The sequence below is a fragment of the Mustelus asterias genome, chromosome 13, assembly GCF_964213995.1.
Source record: "Mustelus asterias chromosome 13, sMusAst1.hap1.1, whole genome shotgun sequence".
Classification (NCBI taxonomy): domain Eukaryota; kingdom Metazoa; phylum Chordata; class Chondrichthyes; order Carcharhiniformes; family Triakidae; genus Mustelus; species Mustelus asterias.
Window position 1 is genome coordinate 103,165,408 of NC_135813.1, and position 25,115 is coordinate 103,190,522.

Sequence of the window (25,115 nt, forward strand, 5' to 3'; positions counted from 1 at the left end):
GTCGGTTGCAGAGTTCCCTATAATATCCAACTCATCTTGGCAGAGCTTGTAGCTCTGAGTCAACTATTGTAAGCGTGAATAAATGTAGGGACTATATAAAGAAAACGAAAGGCCTTCCTCTAATTTACTTCACAGTCGTGTTATTTTAGATGTTATGTTCAAAGATACGCACTAACATGTAATGTTGCCCTGTCTGAAACAATGTTAATAAATCATTGTTTTACGCACCGGCACTATTTAATTTAACGGGAAGATGTTGTTTCACCCTTTCTAAACAGTTAGATAGAATATTGTGATGCTAAATAGCTCATTAAAAGATACGACTTCCTTTTAATGTAACATTCTTGCCAATTTCAATTTCCAACCATTCAAACACACACAAAATCTTCCTGGTCTTTAGACTGAAGTATCAGATTCTCTTTTATTCATTTCAAGGTTAATGGAATTTTAAATTAAGTTAAGCGCGGATGATGTCAAGTGCTTAGATGAGACATTTAATTCTGATCCCCATTCTTCATTTTAAAATGGCAAAACGCTGCAAAGCAAGGAAGTTCTTGTGAAAGCCGAACATTTTAGATATCACTGTATACTTTTCACTGTATACTAACACGTGACAATAATAAATCAAGTCAAATCAAATGAAACAATTAAAATCACGTACAACAAAATGGATTGGTTTTCCTTTCCCTTCCCATGACAGAAATAGCTCATTTAATTATTAATGTGGCAAAGTATCGATGCAATTGTCTATGCAGTAACTTTGCAAAATATTTGGACATTTAATAATTCTACATTAGTTTAGCACTCTTAAAAATAGAAATATTCTTATATATAATTAATCCTTAGTTTAGAAATATCTAAATTGGTGTTTTAGTGCCTTCAAAGTGTGAACCTTGGTCAGTGGACAAAAAAAATGGATACTGCTGACAAGTTGCAGTCTGTTGGAGTGGAGTGCAGTTGGTGCATTGCATTGGGCCGAGCGCACCTTCCGAGAGAGTGGAGCCGAACGCAACCTTCGGCAATCTCCGTCGCCGCGCCCGAAGCCGCGTTCGGGCCTCTTCGTCGCCCTCTCTCCCGAAGGCGACGTATTCAGTGTTCGCCGTCCGGTCGAAAGTGATGACGAGAAACACACAAAACAAAAACGTCCTCCGGGGCCGGCATTTTTAACCAATAAACCGCCAAATGGTCGAGCCTAAGAGGGGGGAAGAGTCTGAAGAGGGGATATGACAGCGTTCATTGTGAGTACTGTGTACCTGCTGCAGGCTGACAGTGAAGCAAAGGCCGGCGCTTTGACTGGGGCTCTCCTAAAATGGCGGTTATCCCTTCCACTGGCTCTGTTATACTCACAGAAACATACATGTAAATATATATATATATCTTTTTACATGGTAAATGCTTTACTTTCCAAGAGCTGCGAACAAGAGACCGTGTTTTCCAACCCAGCCTGGGTCACCTGTTGTTGGAAGCTGGTACCTACCCAGCAGGGTTAAAAGATTTAAAGAGCAGTGCTGTGTTTCACATGTTCATTTGATGCCAAGTAATTGACCAGACGGATAGAGAAATTGGTTTTTGATCGACCTCAATAGAAAGATAGTTTTGTTTAAAACTATTGCATATAACACAAGGGGAGGCAATAAAAGAGCTCTTCTGTCCTGTTGTGCATTTTGATCACATGAATGCCAAAAGGAAAAGTTTCTCTTCTGTTATTAAATTAACAAAAGAAACATTATTGAAGGGAATTTTACTAGTTGTGTATATTGCAAATTGTTTTTGAAGTATATTTTGAGACATAGAATCTATCTAGATTCCAGTGCAAATTCTTCTGTATTCTTAACTCACAATATTAACACCAGTGGCTTTTACCTCTAACCAATCTAAGTTTTTGTGTCATGTTAGACCTATCAGTCATTCATAAAACAGTTAGATAAGAACGTAAACAGTTACCTTAAAGCTGGATACAACACCCTGTGGCTGTACCAATTTTAGATTAATTTGTGAACATCTTCCAATCAATCATAACTTTACACTGTTAAATGTTCTTAAGAAATTTTTTTAAAAGTTGGATTCGTAGGTTTAATTTACAATATCCTTGAAACTGAACATTTTAAAACTTGAAATAAAGGAATGAAAATAAAATTTCCATAAAATTAAGCAATTTAAATTTAGAAATCTAGTAGGAGTAGAATATATAAGCCAATAAATAGTCCCTTACCCATTTTGCTAAATTAATGCAAAAGTCTTCAAAGGACAGTGTAGGACTCATTTTACTATGATTACTTCAGATTCCAAATTTGTATTTCAATATGCTGCATGTTGATTAATGTAAGAAGAAACATATTAAAATAAATTTGTTTGTAATCATTTAAATGTATCTCAGTTACAGTTAGTAATTGTTCTGTCAGAATGACTTCTATAAACCACAGTAACAAAAATAACTGACAGAGCTCTGAAATCCAATGTGTGCAGCAATCCAAATGCATAAGATACAAGTTGGGGGTCTTACTTTGACACCATCACCTGATCTGGTTTTAAATGTTTGGAGAATCTATTGAAATTGATCGCTTTTTGGTTTAGATTGAGTGTTAATGTTTTAGGATTAGTGGATTTAGGGTTGGTGATTGTTAGGATTCATAGCTGGGGATAGAAGTCAGTGATTAGGATTAAGGTTAGAAATTGTTGTTGACATGACATAAGTATTTTAAGGCATCCCTTCTATTTAGGTACATGAACTGCGAAAGTTCCATTTTCATTACACAGTTTTTGTGCAACAGAATAAGGAATTTGTTTTTTTAGCGTTCAAGATTTCATTGAAATCAAAGTGCAGCAGAAATCACTGAGTCATGCCACTCTAGTCAGGAGAGAGTAAAATTCTTCCTGCTTAGTTAAGTATGTGTACTGAACTCTGACCTTGGGTTCTGGAGCTGGGCAGTTCTGAAACGATTCTGGGGCTGGCAGCTTTAATTTGAATCTTAAGACTCGCTACGGAAATACAAATTGTCTACTTTAAGATGTGACTATCTTACTTATGACTTCTCATTCACCTTGCACGGTGGCACAGCGGTTAGCACTGCTGCCTCGCAGCGCCAGGGACCAGGGTTCGATTCCTAACTTGGATCACTGTCTGCACATTCTCCCCGTATCTGTGTGGGTTTCCTCCCACAGTCCGAAAGGCGTGCTGATTAGGTGCATTAGCCATGCTAACTTCTCCCTCAGTGTGGCGACTAGGGGATTTTCACAGTAACTTGATTGCAGTGTTAATGTAAGCCTACTTGTGACAATAAATAATAAATAAAATAAAAACCCATCTTTTCTTAAATGTGCCCTTTTTCTTTCCTTCCCCCACTCTTTCCAAACTGTTTGCATCTTGGCTGTTATCCACAGCCTGTTCTGTTGCAGATGCTGTTGCAGTTGTTTTAAAAAAAACACTGGGAAATCCAACTGAATGCTGTCCAAACCTCCTCTACATTGTGACTGGTAGATTTTATCTGAAGCTCTGGGCTGTGCTGTACAGTGCAGCATTAATTGTATTATTGGACTGTGTCATATGATTTTGCATCTGTTGTTAACAGAGAATGTTAAAAGGAATAGAAAGTTAGAAGGAACTTACGATAGATGAAAAATTATATAAGACAAATATTTGCTTTATAAAGAATTAAGAATCAAGAAAAGTGAGAAAACTACGAATGATACTTGGATAACTGCGGTTCTCCAGAACTGTGTTTGACTAAACCAATTTGTAACATCCATACGTTTCTTTTAAACTACTGTGCAAGCGTTCTAGATTTAAGATAATTTTTTAGTTCCTAAATGAATAAACTGTAATTACCTAATAGATTCCACATGTAGCTTGACAATGCCCAGCTCAACCTCACTATGGCCTCCTCCTCTTTGGACCCCTTTACTACCTCTGATTTCTCACGCTAATTTTCCAATATTTTGAATTGGATGAGCAGAAATTTTCTCCAATTAGATATCAGAAAAACCAAAGTCATTGTCTTTGGTCCTTGCCCAAACTCTGTTCCCTAGCCACTGATTGCATGTGTGGCTCTGGACACTGTTTGAGACTGTTGACAACCTCTGTGTCCTATTTGACCCTGAGTTGAGTTTCAAGTATCATGTTCTCTCTATCACCAATATCTCTTACTTCCACCTTCCAACATTGGCCATCTGCACTCCTTTCTCAGCCCGTTCATATTTGCAACTCTTCAGATACTGAAGCAGTGCATACCCAAATGTAGCAAGACCTGAACAACATTCAGGCTTGAACTGGCTTGAACAGGTAATAATTTCGAACAAGAGAAATTATCTAAGTATCCCCCCCATGACATTCAAGAATATTACCTTCACTGAATCCCCCACCATCCTGTGGGTTTCCATTGACCAAAAGCTGAACTGAACCAACCACATAAAAACTGTGCTAACCAGAACACGTCCGAGGCCGGGAATTCTGTAGTATGTAACTCACTTCCTAACTCCCCCAAGGTCTGTTCACAAGGCAGGTGGAGTGTGATGGAATGCTCTCCACTTGCTTGGAAGAGTACATCTCCAACAACACCCAAGGTTAACAGCATCCAGGACAAAGCATCTTCTTGAGGTTAATTGGGGATGAACATCAAATGTTGACCTTTCCACTGACTCTCAAATCTTAAGAACAAGCAAGAAAAAGCTGATCTGTTATTGAAACTCTCATCTTTTTTTTGTCCCGCAACGCTTGACTGTCCAATGTTAATTTGTCTGGTGGTCCACTTTGCACCCTCTGCAACCTCATCCAATACCCTATTATCCATATTTTAATTTGCACCGAGCCTTATTCATCTATTGCCCAGTGATCTGTGACTCAAATTTGTCCCCAGTCTGGCAATGCCATGATTTTAATATTCTTGTTTTCTACTCCTTTCATCCCTAGTTTTGTCACCTCCTCCAGCCCTACAATCCACCAGAATGTCTGTGCTCCTCCAATTCTAGCCTCTTGCATATTTCATTTCCCAATCGTTGGCAACCAGGCCTTCAGCTGCCTTGTCCATAAGCTCTGGAATTACCTTCCATAACCAGTCAGTCTCACTCTTGTTTTAAGGTGTTTATGAAAACCTATCTCTTTGACCAAGCCTTGGATCACCAGTCTTACTATCTCCTTTTATGGTTTTGTGTCAAATTGTGATTGATAGAACTCCTTTGAAGCCACTCAGGATTTTACAGGCACTATTTAAATGCAAGGTGTTATTAAATTTAGCTGCCTAGATTTAATTGTCTTGTATAATTTATGCAGTAGGAAAGTAACAATGATTGTTAGCTATCAAGGTCAAAGCTAGCAGTGTAGATAACCGTGTTGGGTGATAATTCTGTTCAGTGTGCTAAGATGACCGAGGGAAATATCAAATCTCACTTGATTATTGCATTTTGTGCATTGCCTGCATCTTATGTAGTTCTGACAGCACATTGTAAGTATCATGGGGATATGCTATCAATCATTTGCACCCTTGCTGATGCAGTAAATGTTTGCTGCAGTAGTGGATTTTGCAACCTTAATCACAGTGCGGTGTTTCTAGTATAAGCTCTTGAAGGGTGTGCCAGACCCAGATTTTCATAGTGCATGCTATGTTTTGTCGTGATTTTGTTTGCTTTATTTGACTATTTAACTGCTGTACTAAGCATCAACAGCGTATGGACTATGATAGATGATTAAGTATTGATTTTTTTCTGGAAAAGAAAGAAAGAGCAAACTAGAAATGGTGCTCTATTGATATCTCTTGAAAGCAATTTTTTTTTCAATTTTAAGTCATGAGGAATTGGACTATATTGGTTTCTTAATATCGAGTATCTTCAGATAATTAACAGGGTTTAACTTTAAATTATCTGATGAGGTGTAATTACAACTATTTTTTAAAATGACTATCAAGAAAAACAATCAAAAACTAGGGACTTCATGTCAGATGTCAAGGTACCATAATGACAAGCTTATAATGCATTAAAGGTTATAAAGATGTTAATAGAAAATTTTGCAGTATATACTAGAATTTAATTCCGTCTTAGTTCATGGTTGCTAGTACCTTGCATTTGAGGTTCCCTGATTAGTAAATAATGCCGTGCCACTATTTGAAAAAGAGCAGAGGAGTTTCTTCCAATGTCCTGCTCAGTGTTTATCCTCAACCAGTATCACCTAAAACAGATTATCTAATAATTCATTTGTTTGCAGTTTGTGGGACCTTGCTGTATATAATTTGGCTGTGGCATTTGCCTACAAGGTAACAGTTATTAAACTGTGCTTTGGTTGTAAAGTGCTGTGCAACATCGTACAGAGGCCATTAAATTAAAATTCTCCCTTTCTCAGTTTACAAGCGGAAAGGTCATTCATCTGAACAATCTCCCAAAGCAAAATTGAGATGCAAAAAACATGTAACCTCATAACAAAACTGACTGTCCTTAGATGAACCTTGATGCAGCCAGTGTAGTTCTCTGATCCAGTTACCTGTGGTTTTTGCAGCTGCCGTGGAGAGTAATAGAGATCAATCAGTGGTAGATAATCGATGAAGGTAAGCTTTTCTGGCAATTTTTTATTACAAAAGAAAAACAACATAAATTTGAAGAATTAGAAGGGGCACCTCAAAAATCACTTTTGATGGAACGTTCTTAAAAAAAAACACTTTGTTTCAGCTATCCTAAAATTCTATCTTAGTATTTTTGAGCTATTACTAAGGAACATTGGCATTGACTGTGGATTCAAAGGCAGGCAATTTCTCAGTAGAGAAATAAAGATAAACCTTTAGAATTGATAGCCACGTAGCATTTAGGTTTTCTGGTTTGTCTGTTAATTTCCATGTTTTGAAAGCTTGGGCAGAACCTAAGTGGAGAGGAACTTCTAAGGATCAACAGCACTAAGTTATTTGTCATTTATATTAATGATTTCGATGAGAATATAGGAGGCATGGTTAGTAAGTTTGCAGATGATACCAAGATTGGTGGCATAGTGGACAGTGAAGAAAGTTATCTCCAACTGCAACGGGATCTTGATCAATTGGGCCAGTGGGCTGATGAATGGCAGATGGAATTTAGTTTAGACAAATGCGAGGTGATGCATTTTGGTAGATTGAACCAGGGCAGGACTTACTCAGTTAATGGTAGGGCATTGGGGAGAGTTACAGAACCAAGAGATCTAAGGGTACATGTTCATAGTTCCTTGAAAGTGGAGTCACAGGTTGACAGAGTGGTGAAGAAGGCATTCAGCATGCTTGGTTTCATTGGTCAGAACATTGAATACAGGAGTTAGGACATCTTGTTGAAGTTGTACAAGACATTGGTATGGCCACACTTGGAATACGGTGTGCAATCCTGGTCACCCTGTTATAGAAAGGATATTATTAAACTAAAAAGAATGCAGAAAAGATGTACTAGGATGCTACCGGGACTTGATGGATTGAGTTATAAGGAAAAGTGAATCGTGTGGAGGGCGCAGAAGGTCTGCAGAGAGATTTGGACAGGCTGAGTGGGCGAGGATCTGGCAGATGGAGTATAACGTTAACAAATGCGAGGTTATTCACTTTGGAAGAAATAATAGCAAATTGGATTATTATCTAAATGGAAAGAAATTACAACATGCTGCTGTGCAGAGGGTCCTGGGGGTCCTTGTGCATGAGACGCAAAAACCCAGTCTGCAGGTGCAACAGGTGATCAAGAAGGCAAATGGGATGTTGGCCTATATCGCAAGGGGGATAGAATATAAAAGCAGAGATGTCTTGCTGCATCTGTACAGGGCATTGGTGAGGCCGCAGCTGGAATACTGTGTGCAGTATTGGTCCCCTTATTTGCGGAAGGATATATTGGCTTTGGAGGGAGTGCAGAGAAGGTTCACCAGGTTGATACCAGAGATGAGGGGTGTTAATTATGAGGAGAGACTGAGCAGATTGGGTTTGTATTCATTGGAATTTAGAAGGCTGAGGGGGGATCTTATAGAGACCTATAAGATAATGAAGGGGCTGGATAGGGTAGAGGTGGAGAGATTCTTTCCACTTAGAAAGGAAACTAGAACTAGAGGGCACAGCCTCAAAATAAAGGGGGGTCAGTTTAGGACAGAGTTGAGGAGGAACTTCTTCTCTCAGAGGGTGGTGAATCTCTGGAATTCTCTGCCCACTGAAGTGGTGGAGGCTACCTCGTTGAATATGTTTAAATCACGGATAGATGGATTCCTGAGCGGTAAGGGAATTAGGGGTTATAGGGATCAGGCGGGTAAGTGGAACTGATCCACTTCAGATCAGCCATGATCTTATTGAATGGCGGGGCAGGCTCGAGGGGCTAGATGGCCTACTCCTGCTCCTATTTCTTATGTTCTTATGAGAGGCTGGATAGACTGGGACTTTTTTCTCTGGAGCGTAGAAGGCTGAGGGGTGACCTTATAGAGGTCTATAAAATAATGAGGGGCATAGATCAGCTCGATAGTCAATTATCTTTTCCCAAAGGAGTCTAAAACTAGAGGGCATAGGTTTAAGGTGAGAGGGGAGAGATACAAAAGTGTCCAGAGGGGCAATTATTTCACACAGAGGGTAGTGAGTGTCTGGAACAAGCTGCCAAGGTAGTAGTAGAGGCGGGTGCAGTTTTGTCTTTTAAAAAGCATTTAGACAGTTACATGGGTAAGATGGGTATAGAGGAGTATGGGCCAAATGCGGGTAATTGGGACTAACTTTGGAGTTTAAAAAAAAGGGCAGCATGAACAAGTTGGGCTGAAGGACTTGTTTCCATGCTATAAACCTCTATGACTCTATGAATTGAATTTACCTTTTCAAATTCATAAATACATCTGTTGGAAACTTTGCTTATTTGACCATATGCTCTCTAGATGTGAAATTCAGTAGCCAAAAACCTTTGAAACTAGCTAATTATCTAACTTATGAAAAATAAAGCTTTGCAGATTGCATTCCATAGTTTACTTTTCATGTTTAGGGTGTAGCCTCCATTTCATTTTCTCTCGGTTTCGTCGCCTTCTCTCTAGGTATTCTTCTCTTGAGGAAATTCAAGCGAGTAATTTAGGATGTGTGGGCAGAATAGACATTTGATGGCTGATATCAGGAGCTCACTGTCTGAAAATTAACAATGTTGAACTGTAGCCTTTTGCTTTGTGCCACTCCAAGCTGAGGACATTTCTTAATTCTGTATCAAGCTAGGTTTGCTATACTTGTTCCTCCATTTCAATTTCTTGCTCATAGTGCTGGCACTGTTTCAGCTGGCAAGAAATTCCTAATTCAGCAGTTTTACTGTCCTTCTGAGACATTAGCAAGTCTCACAGAGAATGATGGCCAACCTGCTGCACATCCGCTTTATTGTTGCCTGCTGCCCTTGCAGCCACTGCAGTGGCAGGGTTGAGTGAAGGTTACAAGTACTTCCACCCTGGTATTCCTTTTCTCTTAGGACTCCTATCTGTCTCCCATGATTTCCTGTACGCCTGCTAAGTCGATGCTTTTTGGGCCCATAATATTGCAGAGTTATATGATAAGGGTCCAGAACACTGATATTGTCATGACATTGAGACCAGAGACATGCTAACTGACAAAAATGATGGACCAAATGCTGAACTTTATAGTTACATGAGCAAGGCAGAATTGGAAAATGTCGTGCTAACAACGTGCATTATTCTGGTACTTTATTATAATACATTCTAGAAAAAGTAAATTTGAAGCTATACTTCAAGTGAGAAGGTCAAATTTAAGGCCCATGTTCTTTTTCAGAGTTTGGTTACGATAAAGAAGACAAAATTCTTTTAAGAAGCAGTTAGTGCGGGTTTTCTCTTGCTAGATCAGTGAAGATGGTTCAAATCATTTACTTTTAATCTATTCACAAGATTAGTTTCCTCATTTAAATCAATGTACTGCAGCAGGTTAGTTTGCTACACCGCATATCTAATTGTTTAATTTTATTTATCTGATACCAATGGCATGCAGACGGAACTTTTTATCTTGTCAAAAACAATTTATTGTTTTCTTAATTTATTTTGCTTGAAGGTTATTTTTGGTTGGTGAAGAACTTTTATTCATGATTATTATGAAAACAAATTTCCTGACAGCAATCCTGGAAGGAAGTGATTAACATAAACTGTTTGGGTATTAAATACTAAATAGAGTAATAAAATGTTGTGAACATTACAGAAAAGGAAAATTTGAAGTAATGCTTTGAAAGAGATGGAGTTAAGTTGCAATCTGCATGAATGCTACTAAGCAGATGCTCACTAAAATTCCTAAAATAGGAAATGCAGTTGAACTGGATCTAAGAAATGGCAAAAATAGATTTAAACTTTTCCTAAAATTCTGGTAAGTTATTCTGAATATATATCCGATAGTGATTTGAGGGAGAAAAAAAAATTAGTTCTGGTGTGCATCCATTTGAATTCACAAAATATGTGAGCATTACCAATTTGCTTTATTTAGTATAAAATTATTAGCCCTTAATAGCTGAATATTTTCCTTTACCATCTGTCATGTAAATTTGTATCTTTCTCCTGTATCCCCTTCACATTCCCAGTAATTGATTTTTTTGTTTTAACTATTCATGAAACAAGGAGGTTTATCAAGAAATATCAGCCTTTTAATTTTTATCTCTGTATAGTTGACTGTGAAAAATTCACTGTGCAGAGTACATATCCATATATGGCTGGGATGCCATTTTAATTTTAATGAGATCTGACAGCAGTCAAGCCTGAGAGGCTTTTGTGTTTGAAAACTGACAAATTTGCAACGACTAAATAAAAGTTAAAATATATTTTGACAGCTTTTTTTTGTCTTCATTGGATATTAATGTGAATGAAGGTTTTGGAAGTCAGTTCCATGTACTGGTTTTTAGTACATGGTGTACAATTTGTAATGTGTGGCAATGATGGTTAAAAACATAGTATATTCTCACTTTATTTAATAATTAAGAAATAAATGAAGTTTAGTCCTCATTCGTTACTGTTTTCAACAATAAGCTTATTACACAGGTATAATTTAAACAGGCATGTGCGACTTGCAATGTGCCAAAATAGCAAATTTGGTACTCTGCTTTGCTTTACAGTAGCTGTCAAAAATGGCAGATTTGTGCATTTAAAAAAAAATTATATCAAGGAAATCTGTATGATTTTTGTGTCCGTTCATGGAATGTTTGAAGGAATAGCCAGACATAACTCGCATTTGTTCAATGAAGTGATTATCTTACTGTAGTTTTTAGCCTGGGAGAATCGACCAGGCAAGCTAAAAATAGCAACTACTGCTGTCACTACAAATGGGAGTTTTTTGATTATTAGAAAGGGAAAAAATGGTGCATTTGTACATTCTGTTCGCCGGACTTCTAAGATGCTTCACAACCAATGGATTACTTCGGAAGGACAGTCGCTGTTGAAATGGAGGAAAGCATTAGTTGCTGCAGAACCCTTAAAAACAGAAAATGAGGCAAATGACCAGTTAATCTGTTAATAGTTTTGGTTGATAGAGGAATGTTGGCTTCAACCAACAAACTTCTCTCTTTGTCGTAACAGTGCCATTGACTAAGTTGAGCTAAAAAGTAGCCAGGCAATAGTTACACTCCTGTACATTGCATGAATTTCTTTTTATAGCTGGTTCCAAATTAGTGTTTTCAAAATAAGCAGTGTTTTCTGAATTTTTACTTTTTAAGCCATCAAAATTAAATGCAATTTCTTTTAGAATTACACTTTTAGATTGTATTTTTATATAATAGAAAGTGATATTTGTTTACACTTCCATGCTTTATTTTCTTATTTTTTCAGACTTTACCCTTTGATAAATCATTGACACAGATGTGCGGGTTAGGTTGATTGTCCAGGTTAAAAATTGCCCCTTAGAGTCCTGAGATGCGTAGGTTAGAGGGATTAGCGGGTAAATATGTGGGGGTAGGGCCTGGGTGGGATTGTGGTCGGTGCAGACTCGATGGGCCGAATGGCCTCCTTCTGCACTGTAGGGTTTCTATGATTTCTATGACACTCACCAAAAGCTTGCTGGTATTTATGCTAATGGGATCTTACAGTCCCGCAGATGACGCACCCCTGCCACGGGTCTCCCGGTGGTAAGAGGTGTGTTCAATGGGAAACCCCATTGACAACGGCGGGACCATAAGATCCCGCCGCCAATGAACAGCTCACCGCCAATGAACAGCTCACCACCTCCTGCCACCAAACACACCGTGGAAAGGGAGTGAATCCCGCCCATTCGTTCCTTGATTTTAGAATTGCCAATCAGAATGGTGCAATCCTGCAATCATTTTTAGGATGGCTTAAAAATGGACGGTCACTGTGAGCTTGCCATAATACTGTTATGGCACTTCTCAGTTTGCTAATGAAACACAATTATTTACACCAATTTAGTTAATCCACCAGTGGGGGGGGGGGGATGCATTTGGAAAGACCAGCTTAATAATTAGATGTGTACTTCGGGTGGCACAGTGGTAGCACTGCTGCCTCAGCGCCAGGGACCCAGATTCAATTCCCAGTTTGGGTTACTGTCTGTGCGGTGTCTGCACATTCTTCCCATGTCTGCGTGGGTTTCCTCTGGATGCTCTAGTTTCCCCTCACTCCAAAAGACATGCTGATTAGGCGCATTGGCCATGCTAAATTCTCCCTCCCAGTGTACCTGAACAGGCGCCTGAATGTGGCGACCAGGGCATTTTCACTGTAACTTCATTGCAGTGTTAATGCAAGCCTACTTTTGACTAATAAATAAACTTTAACGTTACCTTGAGAAGTGAATCAATGAATTTCCATGACTGACTGAGGTTACCTTCATGTAGAAGTTAAAGCTATCTATGTGAATGGATTTGGTGTTTGTTTAAAAATTGCAGCTTTATGCAGTACGTTTGCACAAGACATTCTGGTTTTGAAATGCATATAAGTTTTTAAGATGTACATTTAATAAGATGTACATATCTAATTATTACATGTCCATTTAATAGATAAGAAATGAACCTGATATTTTAGGAACAATGTGCTGTATGTAACTTAGCTATTCATTAACATCCACGTAAACCAAGTCATGTGTTTGTCAGTGATGTTAGCATTTATCTTAAACTCGATAGGCAGCTGGTACGCCCACATCTGGAGTTTAGAATCCATGCTTTCAGAGAGATGTACAGTTTATTTAGAGCATGCTAAGGTGCGTTATCAGGAAAATGGAAGGCCTTAGGGAAATGCCTTATGAGGAGCATTCAAGAATTCTTAGATTATAGTCTTTAGAGAAGAAAGAACTGATTTTTGATTTCATTGAAGTTTATAGATTGTTACATGGCCTTACTACCTCTAAGTCTGAAATTTTTTTTACTCACAATTACAGTATTTTTTGTGGTCATCTGTATCAACTACAGAAATTTGGTTCATGTCTTGATATTCACAGTTTTTTGTCACATAGATTGTTGATACTTGGAAAGCTTTGCCTGATTTTGTTGTGAATGCTGAAAATGTAGTGACTTTTAGAAGACTTGTTAAAAACATAGTGTGATTTCTATGTATGTATTTTCTAATGTTATTGTTGATCTTGTTTTTAATACTGTACCTTTGCGCTTTCCACTGTATGGCATTAAGGATAAATAAATATTTTTCTTTGACAAAATTAACAAACATCCAGAAGTCAAATAAAGTTCAAATATAGTAAATTTAAGACTATCGGGTTTGTATGTCATTAGGGCTGTAAACTATCAGGCATAAAGCACTATCGGACATTTCTCTCTCAATTCAGGATCATGGTTGAAAGCAAAGATAACCTCTGGCTTCTTTACTCCATTATGTACTATATCCTTAAACCCCCCTCTCGTCCCTCCTCTCGTCTCACCTCCAATAAAATCCAAGTGCTCATGGACTGACTTGTCACCAAGGTTTAGACCATCTGATCAGCTATCTACAATCTACCCCGATCGTTGTCTGCCTTAGTCTTGAATCTATATCTTTCTTTAGCTCTCCTCTGTCGTCCTTATGTCCTTTTCAAGCTTATCTTTTCCATAAAGCTCACCTCTTACTCTCTGAACTGCTGATCTCACAACTTCCCCTATCTGCTTCCATACTCACTGACAATGTAGGGGATTTTCACAGTAGCTTCATTGCAGTGCTAATGTAAGCCTACTTGTAACACTAATAAATAAACTTAAATGGTTTCCTCTTCTTGGGCACTGTCACCCTTTTTTTTTTCAAAACTGCTGTCATCATCTGCAGCTCAAGTTGAAGTTGACTTTTGTCACCTCGCCATCCAATCTGACTTGAGCTGAGTTTCTAACTATACACCGCTCAATCACAAAGGCTACGCACTTCTATCTCCACAATACCCTTCCATTCTTGACTACTTCAATTCTCTTCTGATCAACCTAACCATCCTTTACCAAATATAAGTGCCAGATCATCTAAAACTCTATTGCCTGTATTCCACACTGTATGATTCTGTAAATTTGTAGGGCCAAGGGGCAGGAATAGGACCTACATGATAGCTATTTCAAAGAAATGCATATGCATGTTGAGTTGGATAGCCCTGAGTAGAATATATCTATGCTATACGTTGCTTTAATTCACCCCCATCTGCAGCCAACCTTGAAAAGACGCACATCAGTTCTTTGCACCTCTATCTCTATTCCTATTTCTAAAATGGAAAGTGAAAACTTAACATACAATGGTACAGGAGAACACCTTTAAAGCAGTATACATTGGAGCCATGTTGGATTGCCCTCCAAGCTTCAAAGATCATATCATCAAGGTCAAAGTGATTTCAGCCAGAAATAATGTCTTAAGGAAGCTGGTCAACTCTGAATGGGAAGCTGTTCTGTGAACATTACAAATAACTATCCTTGCCCCATACTATTCAGCAGCTGAATAGATTTGCCTAGTCTGGGGATGATGCCTATGTCAAGAAGTTAGAATCCATTTTCGACACACCGCAGGCTGCCTAAAACCTACTAAAGTGAACAATCTATTTGCTTACTGCTGCTTGCACCATCCACCATGAGGCAAGTTACATCAGGAACAGAATGAACAGTCTTCTGTTCCAGGAAGAGCCAGCAACAAAGAAGCTCTAGTCAGGGGTCAGCTACTTACACAATGTCCTGCCCCTAGGTTGTAACCCCCACAGCTGATGACTTTCTGATCGGTCAACACATCCAGAAACAAAGAAACATGCATTGTCTAATAACCCAGAGGAATCCCTCTCATCAGGAACTAGTGAAACATTGTCTCAGTCGTTCAGAACAAATGTCCTTATGCCGAAGTGGAGATAGAGCCAAACAAATTCTGTTAACTGTGACCATGAGAGGCATCTCAAACAATGAAGCAGCTTCTATAATGCCCTCCGCTACCAGAGCCATGTACCCCTGAAATCTCAAGGTCTTCGACTCTCAAGCCAGAGCCCATGTTGAACAGTGAGGGAAAGTGTAGTGACATAAGACATGGTCTAGCTTCATGTTGAGCACCCCTGTGCTCACTGACTAGCTTTAAATCTCTTAAATCTTTCAATTCAAAATTCTTATCCTCTGGCTCAAATACTTCCAGATTTCATTCTTCTCAACCTCTAATCTGCCCCAATTCCTCAACACTGAAATCTGTGTTTCTCCAACTCTGGAATCTTGTGAACTGCCTCACTTTCAGGGTCTCAGCGTTGATGGCTGTGCCTTCGGCTGTCTAGGATTTTAGCTCTGAAGTTCTTTTCCCAAATGTTCCTCCACTTCTAAGGGTGGCACAGTGGTTAGCACTGCTGCCTCACAGTGCCAAGGACCCGGGTTCAATTCCTGGCTTAGGTCACTGGGTGCAGAGTCTGCACGTCTCCCTGCGTCTCGTGGGTTTTCTCCAGATGCTCTGGTTTCCTCCCACAGTCCAAAGATGTGTGGGATAGGTGGATTGGCAATGCTAAATTGCCCCTTAGTGTCAGGGGGACTTGCTAGGGTAAATACATGGGGTAAAATGGAGATGGGGCCTGGGTGGGATTGTGTTCGGTGCAGATTCGATGGGCCGAATGGCCTCCTTCTACACTGTAGGATTTTATGATTTTCCCTGAAAACCCATGTCCTTGAACAACTTTTAATTACCATTCCTCATAACTCTGGGTCATTGTCAGTTTCTGCTGGTGTTTTCGCTTCTGTGAAGCATTATTCTGTGTTTTAGGAAATAGAGATAATTTAAATAATTTATAGTTGTATTTATGGTATTAAGAATGAGGTATAAGTTTAAGCTTAACTTGTGTTTCTGTATATGTGTGCCAAGAAGGGGGTTAAACCTTTGGTCTAGCTTCATGTTGAGCAAAGGTGTCTAAAAGTCTAAATAAAAGCAAATTACTGCAGATTCTGGAATCTGAAACCAAAATAGAAAACGCTGGAAAATCTCAACAGGTCTGGCAGCATCTGTAAGGAGAGAAAAGAGCTGATGTTTCGAGTCCAGATGACCCTTTGTCAAAGCTGTAGTTTTAATTTCATTTTTAAACTTTGCCTGCATTGCAATTGAGGTTTTATGGTGTAAAAGCAATTGCGCACTTTTTTAAAACGAAGCTGTTGTTTAGAAAACTGAGGTGCATGCACACTGAAAAGCAGAAATATTGGAGTTCAGTTGGAACTAGGTAAACAAGGAGAAAGCGGCTCTCACAGAAACTGCCAATGGAGACAGGACAGTGCAGAGGAACATAAAGCAAGTTCCAGCTAAAGAGTAATCAGAAATCTAGGAATGAGAGTTCCAGGGATTTAAAGGAGCAAAAAACAGATATCGGCAAAAGGATTCTGTTCAGTTAAGTCGGGAGCAGAGAGTGGCTCCCTGTTAGAGACAGGGCTGCAAGGTTTTTACCTGAAGACATTGGCTAGTCAGAGCCAGACATCCAAGGTGCTCCTAAGCTTGGTGAAGTCTTAATCCACCCTGTAAAGCAATAGCGTTCTGTTATCGTGGCTGGGTCCCTGAAAGATTGTGTTGAAGCTTGAATGCATGTGGTGGTCCAGAAGGAGAAGTTGAAATCCTGGATGTGCTGGAGGCATCTGAGAGCCTTGTGTGGGAGGTGTGTTCTTCGAGAGTAAAGTTTGGAAACCCTCATGCTGGAAGTCAGAGTTCCAGTGAGACCAGTTGGCTCACAGTGGGCAAGCATCTTGAGAGATTTGATGAGAAATCCACAGTAGTTATATTGGGTGGTATCTGTCATTTGGTTTCTGAGTGTGGTGAATCTGACCACATTTTGTCTGTTGGTTTATAAGGATTGTGAACTTACTGAGAATATTAAGGTGGGATTTTCTGCTGCCAGCTCTCCCCTCACCCCACTGATCTGCCAGTCCCGCCGATGTCAATGGTGTGTTGTGTGGCATGTCCGTCCTGCTGCCAGATAACCGGCCGTGAGGCATTGCCTTTTAGGGCTGGAAAATCCCACCTGATGTTTGCAAGTTGTGTTATCCTTATAAACCTGTATATCTGTATAGGTATAGCTAGGGTAAAAGAGTGATGTATCACAGTTAATATTTTCATGTTTAATGTTTTAATCTTTTGTTAAAAATTAATTGGCAATCCTGTGACTTTGTTCACCCACGTCAGTAAAGAAAAATAGAAGCTGGGATCTGTCGAGCTGGATTCCATTCTGGGACCTGACTGTCCAGTAGTAATATCAGCTGGGATTGTAACGTATGTTGAAGATGTGACATCAATTCAAGTTACTTTACAATGAATACTGAGATTATAATGAAGTTCATTTTCTCTTGCAATTTTCTCCAGTAGCATTTCCTTTTAAAAGACAATTATACAGGGGCTCAGCACCCTGTCCCACCATGAGGAATGTATGAATTTCCATGATTACTAAATGGATCCGACTGCCCTTGAGGCAGGTCATTGTTGTCGGCTTAATAAAGAGAAGCAGATGTCTCTTCCTCTAATTATTTATAAATAAGCTGCAGTGAACTTGACCTTTCCTTTGTCTGATTAATTCTCATTCTGAATGAGCGTGGAAGGCGCAGTTTTCATTTAAACTCCTCTGCCTCTATTTCTTCAACACCACCCCCCATGCAAAAATGCATGTTTTTTGTTTGAATTGATTTTAATGCAGCTTTAACAGTTCTTAGTGGTTTAGTTTTCCTTCTATCACTCTTCGCCATAGTTGTGAAGAAGATGTGAAATAATAGTAATAATGAAAATGTGCATTATCACTTTTGTAGGTCATCCTTTCCTATTCATTTACGAATATGTCTGTAAAATGGACCTGTAGAAGAAAATACTAATCCTGCCCCATACATGAGACTGGCTAGCTCTAAGGTTTCTGCTAATTCTATTATTGAGCCATAAGCAATACTCCTGACTTCGTATAGTCACTCTCATCCAACTTTACCTCTTTGTAACTGAACAATGTGACTGGGAGCTCTGTCATTTAGGTGGTTATGGTCATGAACCACTGTTCTGCAGTTTAATTATGCTGCGATGTGCAGTACGATGCTTACTTTCTGTAAATGTGCAGTTTTCACCCAACCTCCACATAGCTTTCAGATTTATATTCACAATGTATTGAACAAGCATGATACTAAACATATTACGAACAAGAAGCAGGCTATTCTGCCCTTCAAGCCTGCTCTGCTATTTAATAAGATCATGGCTGATCTGTTAGTAACTTCAAATCCGCATCTCGTCCACCCCTCATAATCTATCATCCTCCTCCTTGCCAAGAATCTATCCACCTCCTTCTTACAAATATTCAAAGACTCTGCTTCCTTGGCCTTTGCAGGAAGAGAGCTCCAAAGCCACATGACCCTCAGAATTTGTTTTGTGTCGTCTCCATTTTAAATGGGCAATGCCCTAATTATTAAACAGTGACCCCCTAGTTCCAGATTCTCTCACAAGAGGCAACATTCTCTACGCATCTATCCTATCAAGACCCCTTAGGACCTTGTATGTTTCAATCAAGTCAATTCAATGAAGAATGCAGGGCAGCACACCAGGAATGGCACCAGACATACCTAAAAATGAGGTGTCAACTGGGAAAAGCTACAACAAAAGACTACTTGGATGCCAAACAGCAAGTGGAGTTAAATAATCCCACAACCAACAGATCAGATCTAAGCTCTGCAGTCCTGCCACATCCAGCTGTGAATCGTGGTGGACAGTTAAACAATTTACTGGAGGAGGACTAGATTCTATAGGTATCCCCATCCTCAATAACGGATGAGCCCAGTACATCAGTGCAAAAGATAAAGCATTTGCAACAATCTTTAGCCAGAATTGCTGAATGGATACATCTTGTCCTCCTCTCGAGGTCCCCAGCATCAGAGATGTCAGTCTTCAGTCAATTCAATTCACTCCACATGGTATCAAGAAATGGCTGAAGGCACTGGATCCTGCAAAGGCAAAAGCCCCTGACTATTCTAAAATCCACAACCTCTATCACCTACAAGGTCAAGGGCAACAGATACATGGGAACACCACAACCTGGGAGTTCTCCACCAAGCCATTCACTATCCTGACTTGGAAATATATCACTTCCTTCACAGTTGCTGGGTCAAAATCCTGGGACTCCCTAACAGTACTGTGGGTATACCGATACCACGTGGACTGCAGCGGATCAAGAAGTTAGCTCACCAACACCTTCTAAAGGGCACCTAGGAGTGGACAATGAATGCTGGCCTAACCAACAAAGCCCTCATTCCATGAATGCATTAAATAAAAAAGTCACCTCTTCTAAACTCCAGTGGATACAAGCTGAGCCTGTCCAATCTTTCCTCATAAGACAACATGCCCATTTCAGGTAAACCTTCTCTGAACAGCTTCCAATGCATTTACATCCTTTCTTAAATAAGGTAACCAATACCGTACACAGCACTCCAAATGTGGTCACACTAGTGCTCTGTATAACTGAAGTATAGCCTCCCTACTTCTGTATTCAATTCGCTCACACTCAAATGGTAACATTCTATTAGCTTTCCTAATTACTGTACCTGCATACTCACCTTTTGCAATTCATGCACTGAGACAGCCAGATCCCTCTGCATCTTCTCACCATTTAGATAATATGCTTCTCTTTTATCTTTCTCCTGCCAAAATTGATTATTTCATTTTCTCCCATATTCAGTTTGCCAATCTTTGCTCACTCACTAAACCCATCGATATGATTTTGTAGCTTCCTTATGTCCTCTTCACTACTTATTTCCTACTTACCTTTGTGTCATCAGCAAGTTTGGCAATCATTCCATCATCCAAGTCACTAGATAAATTGCAAAATGTTGAGATCCTAGCACTGCCTGCGGCACATTACTTATTACACCTTGTCAACCTGAAAAAGACCCTAATGTGGAGATGCTGGCATTGGACTGGGGTGGGCACAGTAAGAAGTGTCACAACATCAGGATAAAGTCCAACAGGTTTACCAATAGGCGCTACCAAATAAACCTGTTGGACTTTAACCTGTGTTGTGAGACTTCTTTCTGTGAACAAGACCCATTTATGCCTACTCTCTGCTTCCAGTTAGCCATCAATTTTACACCCATGCCAATATGTTGCCCCCTTTCCTATGAGCTTTTATTTTCTACAACATGCTTTGATGTGCCACTTAATCAAATGTATTAATAGGTAAATAGTTCTTTAGGAGGTATTTGGATTACATTTGTCTAATTACACTTTCTACCTTGATTTTGTGTGCAGACTCATCCATCAGTGAGGGTTAAAGGAACAGAGCACAACTACAATCCAGTTCTTTGCCAGGATGAGAAATGTTCTTCTAATTCTAAAGGTAGCCACATGCACTGTCCTTTTTGTAGTGTGACTGAAGCCTACCAGGATCCTGTCATCTTGAGAGCACATTACAGAGTTAAACATGTTGATAAAGGGCTTGATTTTGCAGGTAAGACAATGAATTCCACTTTGACCTTGTAGGCTCCACAGCCTATTATTTCTCTATTATTGCTTCCTCTGAAAATTGTTGTAAGGGGCAAATTAAAACAGATTATTGCACGTTGGTTCTGGATAGTTAGGTATCACAAATAATAATGGAAAATGCCAAAAAGATACAGAATTGCAAACCACATCCATAAAGAGAAAAAGCATTTTATGAAACATCTTGAGAGCTATGGTCCATCCCACAAATCATTTCATCCTTTTTTCAGTTGTATCCTGTGGAACAATTGGTGCTTCCAGACTCAGCACGTTACAAAGAATTGAATTTCTGAAGTAGTTTTGTTGAACAAAATTATTTTAAATGAAGACGATTAGCAAATTTGTGAGAATCTGAAGCTACTGATAACGCCAATGGAGGGTTGTAGCAAGTCCAAGGGAATCTGAAGTTACAAATTGTGCCACATGAATAGCGGACCTGTACACTGCTGCTGTGGGACGCATGTGTGAACGTGGACAACTCACCATTACATTCTGTCTAGTATCTTCAGACTGACTGGCTGACTGAATTTAAACCCATTACACCCAGGTATTGATCAATATAGAATCACTCTCTCCTTTTCAGTATCATTAGCTGAGACCTGGCAGCAATTGCTTGTTTATTTTAACAAGGAATAGTACATGATATGGCAGAATGAAAAGTTAGCAAATATAAAAATAAATACAATGCAGTGTTTTATGGTTTCTTGTATTCTTTTTGTTATACTTTTTTCACATTCATCAGTGAAGCTCCACAGCATGTCCATTTGAGTGGGACTTTGTGTCCATTTCTGATTTATTTGTTCATTTTTGTTTTGAGAGTCAAGTCTGATCTAAAAGAATAGCTGGAGTTGGGCCTTGTGGTGAAAAGGAACATAGGTATTAAAAACAGTAGTCAAAATCTGCTTGTATTAGACCTACGCAAGCGACCACATGCAATTAAATGCTCATACACACCACAGTGTAAGGAGCAAGTAAAATAAAAGTAAGCTACATAATACCAACTTCCAGATTTTGAAAACTTCAAAGCTGTTCAGTTTTTTGTTAAATAAAAAAAGTTGATTATAATTTGTGTATGTTTGTCCAGATTATTTCCTCTTAAAGCCAAAACCAAGGTTGCTGTTATGACTAGGTGAGAAGGAGTCCTTTTTCCCCCACTCCTTGTTTGACGACAACAGGTATTTTTAAAAGGACACGCTTTCCATTTCAGTGAATGTTTAACTGTTTGCGTGCTGTGACTGTAAATGACACAGGTTTCCTTATACATATGTTTAAAAAGAGAATTGTATTTTTTGTTCTTGACCCAGTCTAAAAAAAGCACTCCGACTTGCACACATGCACTCAAGTTTCACACACAAGTAATTTACAGCGTGGGAGGATAGATTAAGCAGTCTTTTTGGAATAAGTGTTAAATGTATATGGATCTTGTAGATTGATGGTTTTAATGGTTTCAGTCTGAGATTGATGGTCCGTCTGGATTCGGAGTCAGGCCAATTCAAATATACTGACTATCAATTTTGGTCTGTTCTTCTGGAGTCAGCAGATGCGTGGGTTACTTAACATACTGCCTGCAGTGGGTAGCTGGTCAATCAGCAGACATGGCTCAAACCTGCAGACGTGACGTAGAGAGAGAGGGAAAAACACACGATGACTCACTTGGGCCCTGCCTGTATGGCACCTTTTCCGTATTGTGGCAGGGAGAAAAGCAGTTTGTTAAACACAAAAGATAGTTATTTGGCTTGACATATAATCCTCTCTCCACTGACAAGTAACCCAAACATGGTCATGAATAGTGGATTCCAGGCCCAAGATTTAAGTGGTTAGATTGTGGCTGGATTAATCAATTAGGGTTCATTACCTGAGGAGATTATGTCTAGTGCTTAATCCTCACCCAGTTAGCAGGTGATTGTCCAGATGCTTTGTGAATGGGTTAGGAAATGTTTCCACTCGCTTTTCTTCGGGGTTTTTTTTCTAATGAGGTTTTCTAGATTGGCTGACTCCATTTCATGGAGACAGTCATGGGACAGTCATGCAAATGTCCAGTCAGCTTTAAAAACTAATGTTTAAAGTCATTGGAATGCTGTTTCAGTATTTTAAAACTCAGTGGTTTTCAGCCAGTAAATGCATATTAATTTTTGGTATACAGCCATGATTTTACAACATTACTACGAAAGTGAATTTAATGTATAGTTTAATGTTAGCTGTCACACTGCAGTGTTGGCATAAACATTTACTTCTAAATTGACATTTTTAATTTACAATTTAAATATCCTTTAAATATAAACAATTTCCATTACTATGAATTTTGTATCTGATCAGCACAGGAAAATTAGGGTGTACAAATCTTGTACTCCCTTTGTGTGAATGTCCAGCAGTCTATTTTGGCATTTTAGGATCCAACTTGGGCTGCTTAGCTCCTGTTGGCTGGAACTTTAACAGGCTTGTCCAGAAGAGAACTTTGTGCATGCCAGGATTCTTGTGATAAATTTTATTATTTAGAGGTCGGGGAGTTGATAATTCCGCTGCATTAGATTCAAAAAGCACTCCAGAGATCAACAGCCTCATGACTAAGTGAAATGTTAAACTAAAGCAGAGCAAGATCACTGCATCTAGATTATCCCCCCTCTCCTTTGCTTCAGAGTCAAGTCAGGTCTGGCTCCAGCCACTGCCAAGTTTATGTGTGTTTGTCATAGTAATAATTCCAGTAAGCTTTGAAGTTCTTAAATATCTAAACTGTAAGGTCTGTTTTTTTTTCTTTGGCATATTGTGCTGCTCCCTCCCGCCACCCTGTCTGCAAGGCCATCCAGACAATGCTGCTTCAAATAATTGATGAATAAATTGTTCTTTGGAACCTCTGGTAATTTTAGACCAGTCTACAGCTAAAACAAAATGGAAGTTTTTGCAGAATTATATGCTACATATTACACTTGGTTTTTTTAAATGAGAAAAGAACATTAAAACAACAGTGAAACCTTCAGAGATCTTAATCATAGATCTCATGGGAAAGTAAAAGAAAACACAGCCGATTTGGGGGAAAATATTGAACATTTTTTTCTCATTCTGTAAATCAAACAAAGCTAACATATCAAGGGTCAATTTTGGACCAACTTTGTAATTCGACTACATTCAAACGATTTCAGCTCCTTACTGCTGATCAATATCCTCCCAATGGATAGCGGTTTCAACTTACCAATTCATTTAGAAATGATCACCCCAGCAATTTTTTTTTAACCTTGCCCAGAAGTGCTGAAGATAATTGTACTTCGCCCCATTGCAGTTGACAATTTGTATGGAGCAGACCCGTACGCTGTACAGGAAGCATGTTGATAAAATAGTAAAGTGAATGTGACAACATAGATAAGGAATTGGCTAAAAGACAGAAGAGCGGATTTATTAAAATTTACTTTTCAGACAAGAGAGCTGTAAACGGTGGTGCTCCCTCGGGATCAGTTTTGCTCCCATTACTCTCATCAATATATTTATAACTGATCTGGTATTGGGTGTGGAGTCACTATCAAATTTTGCAGGTAGCAGAAAAGTAGGGAACATACTTAACTATTTAGAAAACTTTAATCAGTTGTAGGAGGACAATTGGAAGATAATAATGCAGTTAAGATAAGTAATTCATTTTGGAAGGAAGAATGTGGAGAAAATCACACCTTAAATAGTTAAACCTTGAAAGACTTGGAAGAGCAGAGACTTCGGAATTCACATACATATTTAAAAGTGGGATTCAACTGAAGCTGTGAACTGAACATTGCTGATTTGTCTCATATTATTGAACAAGTAGGAAGGATATCAACCAGCAAGCATGTACAAAGGTTACCAATACACATCTAGCAAATGGGCAGTAATTCTAAAACTTATATTGATGATTTCCTGCTAGTCATTTAGGTGCTTCAAATGTATGTCCTGATAATCCAATTGGATAAGCAAAAAAAAAAATAATCTTGGATACAGCTTTCTGATTGGAAATAAATTGCCCCTCTAGTCTATTGCATCCCTAGCTGAAACAGATGAGCTGTGTTTATTAAACTTTTATTGGCCTTCAGGTACCATTTAGACTTCTGGCAAGCAATGGTCGAGTTATTAACATGGGAGGATTATAGCACGGAAAGAAGCCATTTAGCCCATTGTGCCTGTGCCAGCCAAAAACAAAAACATCCCACTTTCCAGCACCTGATCTGTAGCCTTGCAGGTTACAGCACTTCAGGTGGTGAATGAGTTGAACATTTCAGCCTGATTCATCAGTTTGGACAGTGAATTCCAGATGTCCACGCTCCTCTGGGTAAAATGCCTACCAGCATTT

The 25,115-nt window shown here is 39.1% G+C and overlaps 1 protein-coding gene across 9 annotated transcripts in view; it reads left to right on the plus strand.

Annotated features, from left to right (window-relative positions):
• Positions 1-1,064: 1,064 nt before the first annotated feature.
• LOC144502962 (uncharacterized) overlaps positions 1,065-25,115 on the plus strand; it is a 66,680-nt gene continuing 42,629 nt past the window's right edge. The window contains exons 1-3 of one of the 9 annotated variants that reach the window (XM_078227402.1): positions 1,065-1,238; positions 6,482-6,530; positions 20,579-20,777. In XM_078227402.1, the coding sequence (XP_078083528.1) occupies positions 6,525-6,530; positions 20,579-20,777 (205 nt within the window). In that variant the 5' untranslated portion in view covers positions 1,065-1,238; positions 6,482-6,524. Of the gene's footprint in view, positions 1,360-6,481; positions 6,531-20,578; positions 20,778-21,337; positions 21,357-21,893; positions 21,985-25,115 lie in introns of those variants that run through there. The other 8 variants (XM_078227408.1, XM_078227403.1, XM_078227405.1 and 5 more) reach the window with 8 other exon arrangements.